The sequence below is a fragment of the Quercus lobata genome, chromosome 12 (genome assembly GCF_001633185.2).
Source record: "Quercus lobata isolate SW786 chromosome 12, ValleyOak3.0 Primary Assembly, whole genome shotgun sequence".
NCBI classification, from domain to species: domain Eukaryota; kingdom Viridiplantae; phylum Streptophyta; class Magnoliopsida; order Fagales; family Fagaceae; genus Quercus; species Quercus lobata.
The window spans coordinates 38,116,649-38,124,508 of NC_044915.1; the positions used below are offsets into that span (position 1 = coordinate 38,116,649).

Here is a 7,860-nt window from a genome sequence, read left to right on the forward strand (position 1 = left end):
TAAGATCAACCAAGAAGGGCTATATAATGTAAAGGTTAATGCACCACATGGGGGGTTGGGAAAAATGGCCAAAAACCAGAGCCTCCCAGCCCGCCTCCTAGAGAAAGACTCCTAGGGCGCACACACTTTAATTATATATGAACACCATAGAAAACCCACTGTCTTGTGACCAAGGCCTAGCCTTTCAAACCCACGCTCTACAAATGATATTGTTTGGGCCTTTTACGTGCGAACCCAACGTTATTACGGGTCGTTACAAATCGTGTCCTTACAAAGGTAATTGAATTATTTTCCCTCCCTTTACTCTGCTCCCCTCCTTTTTTAAACATCCAAACAGAGCATTAAGTAGAGACAAAACTAAAAGACAATCTTGTAAAAATACATTGCTATCTTCCACTAAAACATTGTTTACAAAAATATGACCATTATCTATTCAAAGATTTGAACTGCTCCAACTCCCTGTATTCCTTCAATCACTAAGCCCACGCTTTCAATTTTTTTTAACCTTTATCAAATCTTAACCGTTTTTTTTTTTTTTAATTTGCAGTTTCCTTACTCCCAATCTCATGTTTTTTGTTTTTATTTATTTCAATTCTCTTATTCTTTATTTTGAATTAAAAAAAAAAAAAAACCACTTCTACTATAAAATTGTTACTATAACTTCTCATCCATAAATTTAAGTACTACCATATATCTTTATTTTTCCTAAACTGCAACTCAGTATCAAAACAAAACATAAATATATGTCTACTCTTCCTTTTTTTCTATTTCTCTTCGAGGCATAAGCAGAGGTAATTTTCTTAATACTCAATCTTTTTTATATTTTCTTCCTCACATGTTTGTATGTAGTTCCGAAAAAGGTTTTTCTTAACTCTCTTTAGGTGTTCAAACTTGAAACACTCTACTACACTAGAATTCGTGTATTTATCAAATGGTCATTTTATATATAGAAATACAAAAAAAATAGAACAATTGATGCAATATAGAAATACAAATAATATTTTAATTGAAAAAAAAAAGTCTTTGAACACGTGCAATGCAACATAGAAATACAAATAATTTTTTAATCATAGAAAAAGAGTCTCTAAACACGTGTATTCGGAAACTAGTTTTTAACTTATTATTATTATTATTATTATTTTTAAACAAAGATTGTTTGACATGTATGAAAATGCATTAAAAAGCAACAATTATGAGCATTTAAAAATTAATTCTAGACACCAAAATAATAAGAAGGAAATAAAGACATTAAATTCCCCCACGGGTTTGAGCATTCCGAGTGTGCTTGTTTTGTATTTATTTTCGTGTTTTACACGTTAAAGAAGTTATACTTAGTTTTTTTTTTTTTTTTTTTGGGGGGGGGGGGGGGGGCTTGGACCGTGTGGTGGTCCTGTTTGCCTATCTGCCCATATTTACTCTTTGTTCTTTTTTTTTTTCTTATCAATATGTTTCTATCTTCACTGTCCCAAAAAAATAAAATAAAAATTTCCCGAATGGGAAAGGAGAGTTTGGGAATTATATGGGTTGGGTTTGTAGTGGGCCTTTCCAACAGATGTGGATCCTGATAGGATTGGTAATGGGCTTATTTAAAAAGCCGAAATAAAAACCCTTAAACCCTTGATAAACAGTGTCCCACTAACTTGCTCTACAAGTCCTGATAAACCCTAGCCAGCCAGAGCAAGTGTTTCACTTTCTCTCCCTGCTTCTTAGCGATGAGGCCTCCTCTTAGTCGTGGTGGTGGCGGTTTTAGGGGCAGGAGTGATGGAGGGAGAGGAGGAAGAGGTAGAGGTGGAGGTGGAGGTCGTGGAGGAAGAGGTGGCCGAGGTGGTGGTGGTGGTGGAGGAAGAGGCTTTGGTGGTGGTAGAGGAAGAGGCCGTGGTGGTGGCGGTGGAAGAGGAGGAGGTAGAGCTGGAGTTCAAGGTGGAAATAAGGCTGTGATTTTGGCTCATAGACATGAAGCAGTTTTTTACATGAAGGTTAAAGGAGACGATGTTCTTCTTACTAAGAACATGGTTCCTGGTCAATCTGTCTACAACGAGAAAAGAGTTAATTCGCAGGTTTATTTTTTATTATTCTTTGTTTATTCTTCTAAAGTATTTTGCTATTATCTATTTAGCTTTTTTTACGTACTACTAGGTTTTGTTTGCTAATTGAAAGTGTTTTCTGTATATAAAGAAGCACAATGATTTCTTGCCGAGCATTGATTTATTTTTTTGTGTACAAAGATGGTAATTGTTTATTAAATATAAATATATCCAGAATGAAGATGGAACAAAAGTTGAATACAGGGTTTGGAACCCATTCCGTTCAAAGCTGTCTGCCGCCATTCTTGGTGGTGTTGATGACATAGGGATGGTGAGTTTTAGCCTAAATTTCTTAATTTCATTTCATTTTTTGTCTTCATATTTATTTATTTATTTTTTTACATTATAATTTTAGATTTTAAAATCTGTCCATAATCAAACTCTTTTCAATGTTTGTATTTTAATATGTAAAATGAAGAAACCTGGTGCTAAGGTTCTCTACCTTGGGGCTGCTTCTGGAACCAGTGTCTCTCATGTGTCTGACATTGTTGGCCCTGTAAGTAGTCTATATGAAAACATAGCCTTTACATGCTTGTTTTAATTAATGGAGTTACTTAAAAATTGATGCTCTTTGCTTGTAGACTGGAGTGGTTTATGCAGTCGAGTTTTCTCATAGAAGTGGTAGAGATTTGCTTAACATGGCAAAGAAGCGCACGAATGTTATCCCAATCATTGAAGATGCTAGACATCCTTCTAAGTACCGAATGCTGGTACTTGGCATGGTGGATGTGATATTTTCTGATGTTGCTCAGCCCGATCAGGTCTCTTCTTCATACTTCAAACTTAAATGTGTTATAGAAGGAAGGTTTACAGTGGCACAAGAGTCTTTCTTTTAGTCAATGTTTTTCTCCTTGTTTCTGCCTCAGGTCCTTACTGCTATCACTGACTACTACTTTAGTTTCTTGATGTGATCCTGCCCTTTTGGTGTCTTTTGAGAAAAATATGCCTTATCATTTGTAAAATTGTATAAGTTTGTTTTCTGAAGAAGGATTTTACTCAATACTACTAACTTTTGAATGAGGCTTTGAAGATCAAATCATAACTGGTATATTAGTAATACTTTATTTTCTTCATTCCCAGTTAAATTAAATAAGCATTCAAGAAATCTAAGCTGACTGTACATTAAATTTTTCTAAATTTGTATCCTGTTTTGATCATGGTGCATGTGATGAATACTCGGGTTCCCATTCAAGACATAATGGGGGAGCCCAAGTTTCTGATGCTCTTATAAAGTCATTTGTCACTTTAATGTTCTTGCTCTTATAAAGTCATTTTTCACTTGGTACAATTACTTAGGTGCAGTACATTAGAGTTTCCAATTAAATTCAAACAAATGGTTGCATTGACCAATAAAACACAAACAATGTTATCTTTTTCAGTGACAATTATATTTAATCAATCTATATATTTGAATTTAATTGTAGTTAATGTACTACACCTAAGGAACTACACTATGTCTTACCTAAAGTAAACTTGCTTTGCCTACAAACACTTAGCTTAAATCTTACCTTCTTCTCCAGTAAGAGCAAGGTGGAGGGTCAGATTATAAGTTCAAAATCCACATACTGCCTCTGTAATTATTAAGAAAAAATAAAAGTGAGTTTTTTTTTTTTTCCCTTTTTCTTGGTCTCGATTTCCAGGATCTTAAAATATTGTTAATTTATTCTTTACTTCTCATTTGACATGGTGAAAAGCTGAGAGGATTGTTCAGAAATTGGTTGTGATATGTTTGTTCTTTTCTCTGTATGAGAGCTGTTATTATTTTGTGAGTCTTTTTAAGACATTAATAATGAATACATTCATTGATGATCACTGTTTTATAGTGTTACAGAGTTTTTACCGGTTAATTGTAGCTTTTTGAGTTGGTTTGATTATATAATTTCAATGTTGCATCAAGCAACTGTAGACATTTGACAAATTATTAGGATTTACTGTTTATGTTACATTTTTTTTTTTTTAACTTATTACTTCTGTAGTTCTTTTCTCACTCCTAAAATTTTTGAAATTTTGGGTTGCCCTAGGTATATCTTCGATTTTGTAGGTACAAAGTTTGTTTCATCGTGACTCACGATCGTCTCACTGCCATTACTCAAATGTTCATGTACAGTCATCAGCTGGAACATTTGTTCTTTGATTTGGGGAGAATTGTAGCTATTGAGAATGGAATTTATTAAACTTCTTGTTTCTTCCTGTACATGATATTCCAATGTAAAACCTTTTGATTGGTTGTACCTGATTCTTGCCCCCTTTTTTCTTGCTTTCTTTTTTCCCAGAATAAACTCAACTCATAAGCTCTTGCCTGCCCCATATGGGCAAGTTATTGAAATTCCTGGTCATTAGTGTGCATTTTGTTTGGTCAGTTTTGTCAATTTTTCAATGCCATTCATGAGATCTCAGGTTTTCCAAGTGAGGAATTGGTTTGACAAGAACACAGGAAATATACCCTTGCTCTCAGAAATCAAATGTGATTGGAGTCATCTTGACTGCCCATTTGTAAAAGGGGCGCTTATAGGAGACAGGAAGGGGGGTTAAATGGGCCAATTTCTTTGTAGGAATGGGTTTTGGCTACTAATATTCTTTGATTTATCTGAATTTTGTTTGCTTTGTCCATGATTTTGCAGACAAGGATTTTAGCACTGAATGCTTCTTATTTCTTGAAAGCTGGAGGTTGGTTCGTTATTTCTATCAAGGTTTGTACATATGTTCAATTGCTTAATGTTTCTTCCCAAATATATATCATTATCCTCTAACATTAGAACTGAAAATTTTATTGAAGTTCTTACTTGTGTAATGATTAGCAGGAACAATAACAGTTTTTCCCCCTCTAATTTTATTGTTTAAAGTCTCCCTTTGTTTCAGCTTAAACTATCTTTTGATAAGTTGTTTTCCATTTTCTAGTGTTTGGTGTTATTGAAAATCTATTTACACTAAACTTTGCAAATCTTGTGGTAACCTAATCAGCTGGAGCCCACTCTCATAGCCAAAAATCATATACTTTGCATATTCAATATTAATGTGCCACTGTTTTTCATGTTAAAAAGATCTTGTATATTTCAGGCCAATTGCATAGATTCCACAGTACCTGCTGAGACCGTTTTTGCTATGGAAAAGGATAAGCTAAAGGAGAATCAGCTCAAGCCATTTGAGAGCATTACTCTTGAACCTTATGAGCGCTACCATGCTTGTTTTATTGGTCAATACCGTGCCCCAAAAAGATCAAAAACTACTTCCTAAGGATGTGGTGCCTCCTATTGCCTTGTTATAGGTTCTCGATTGTCTTCCATTCTTGCAAGGAAAGATACAGTTTAGATTTTTGTTATAACTCAATACCTTTTTTGTTAAGTTTTACAAGCCTCTGGTGGATTTGCTTTCTTGGATACTATTTTGAATTGGAACTCATTTTATGTTAAACCCTTCTAATTGTTTTGCGCCTTAATCCTTTATCTCAAGGAGAATGTTTCATTTAATGTGTGGATTGCTCTTTGAAGATTAGATTTTGAAATGAGCCTATATAGATCTTCAAGATTTGCTAGTTATTTTTTTCCTAACTAAAAGTCGATTTAGCTGTATCTTACTCTAGTATTGGATTTTTCTAGCTTTGGTTTCATGTCTTAATAAGTGTATATAGTCTACAGATAATTATTATCCATCACCTCTGCCTCTTTGCTAATTCCAACCAAACGCTGTAGCATATGAAAGAGCTGATAGAGATAGAGAAGGAAGGGGGTTTATTATAGTTTCTGTAAGCATGTAAAAACAGGGTCATTAGGTTCATTGCCTCCTTATGATGATTGATGAATTGTAGCTGGTGTATGGTTTACCTTTTGAGTAATAATTCTTTATCATGTGCTCTCAATCTTTTATATTAACTAGATTAATTCAAAATAGTTTTTAATTCTTTTTAAATTTTTTTTTTAAGTATCAGTTAAAATTATCTCACCTGAAATAGCAAGGATATCATATCAGCAAATTCTTGATATCTAAATTTTGTGTCCGTTTGGCTAGCTTATTTTTTACCAACTTATTTTACTATTCAGCTTATTTTTCCTATTATTCATGGGTCCTATTGCACTTTTTGATACTATTCATGGATCTCATTGTACTATTTCAACTAACATTTACCTTTACCTACAGTACTTTCAGTAAAAAAAATTTTGTTTCAGCAAAATAAGTAGATCCTAAACAAGCCCTTCATGTGAAAAATAAACTTGTGAAAAATATCAAGAATTGTATCAATTTTCCTGTACATATTTGCTTTATTATATATATATTTTTAAAAGTGATATCTCTGCTGTGATTAGTTTTCTTAGCTGAGATCTAAAATTATATAGTAAAATATGTTAAAATTATAATATATTGATATATTGGTTACATCAAAATTTCTTAATGATATCTTGGATCTCTGATGAGGCCAAAATGATCAAGAATTTAGTTATTTATTAAAATCCTTAATTAGATTTACAAACTTGAAACTTTTTTCATAAATTAAATGCAATATTTTTTGTCTTTGTCCCACATCCAATTAGGCCAAATCAATAAACTCTCTCTCCTATGCTCATAAGGACCTTAACTCAATGGTCCATAAACAAAAATGAGCCAACACCAACAACGTATTACCTTACATAAAAAGGGTTCCCTTAAAATAGGTCGGGTCGGGTTGTTGTCTAACTTGACATTTTAGTGGGTTGGGTCGGGTTGTTGTCTAACTTGACATGTTAGTGGGTTGGGTTCATACAGGACCAAAAGTCTCATTTAGAACCAATTTTTTTTTTCTTTAAGGATTCGTCTGAGATTCACTTATTTTATTGAAACTAAAAACTTTTAGATAAAAATACTGTAGATAAAGGTAAAAGTTAGCTGAAATAGTAGAGTGAGACCTCATGAATAGTGTCAATAGTGCAGTGGAACCTATGAATAGTAGCAAAAATAAGTTAAATAGTAAAATAAGTTGGCTGTAAGGACGCGATTCGTGGCAGACCGTAACAGTGTCGGGTTCGCACGTGAAAAGGCCCCTAACAATATCATTTGTAGAGCGTGGGTTTGGAAGGCTAGGCCTTGGTCGACAGGCGGTGGGCTTTTCGCGGTGTTCATACAAGGTTAAGTTTTCCTTCACCCCTGGAGTCTTTCTCCTGGAGGTGGGCTGGGAGGCTCCGGTTTTTGGCCATTTTTCCCAGCCCCTTTCTTTAGGTTACCCCTTTTTCCTTTTATATTCGCCTGCGTTCATTGTCCTTCGTCCACGTATAAGGTCAACCTTTCCAAAATTGATACTTGTCCCATCAGCCCATATTCAAAGTCGTTGGGGGTGGTTGTAAAAGCCAAAGACTGCGGCTCTGTCAAGTTCAGAGCATTGAATGGCAGTAAGAGCAGCTTTCCCTGGATATTTTAGATCTTTCGTCCTGGTTTCGGTCCTATACCGTTTTTACCCTTCCTTTAGAGGGGGGGGACTTTGGGTCTGCCGAGGACTGAGCCGTCCTCGGCGATATCCACAGGCTATTTTGTCGAGCTTGGGCCATAGCCCTCCTCGGCTTGGGCCTTCGGATTTTCCCCAAGTAGATGGGCCCGGCCCGCAAATCATTTGGGCCCCACAATAACCCCTCAAAACCCGGCTGTCCAACCTCTTGGTTGGAAAGGGGGGTTTTGGTGATGCCAAACCTCTTCCTACGGTCCAATCAACTTGGCCTTTTAATAATGCTGGCGGCTCCTCATCTGTCCAAGAAATGCGCCGGTCTACGAGGCAGCTTTTTGATTTCGCGCTTGATGCGCTCTTACCGTTTGG

The 7,860-nt window shown here is 35.2% G+C and overlaps 1 protein-coding gene and 1 non-coding gene across 2 annotated transcripts; both read left to right on the forward strand.

The window, feature by feature from the left end:
* Nucleotides 1–1,657: 1,657 nt before the first annotated feature.
* Nucleotides 1,658–5,501, forward strand: LOC115972363 (mediator of RNA polymerase II transcription subunit 36a-like). Its single transcript, XM_031092630.1, has 6 exons — nucleotides 1,658–2,057; nucleotides 2,260–2,355; nucleotides 2,503–2,580; nucleotides 2,666–2,845; nucleotides 4,706–4,774; nucleotides 5,142–5,501. Exons 1-6 carry the CDS (start codon nucleotides 1,713–1,715, stop codon nucleotides 5,316–5,318), a joined length of 945 nt encoding a protein of 314 aa, XP_030948490.1. The 5' UTR covers nucleotides 1,658–1,712; the 3' UTR covers nucleotides 5,319–5,501.
* Nucleotides 3,244–3,308, forward strand: LOC115972651. The gene has a single exon (XR_004087515.1). It is a non-coding gene; the product is annotated as a small nucleolar RNA snoR60 (small nucleolar RNA).
* Nucleotides 5,502–7,860: the final 2,359 nt, after the last annotated feature.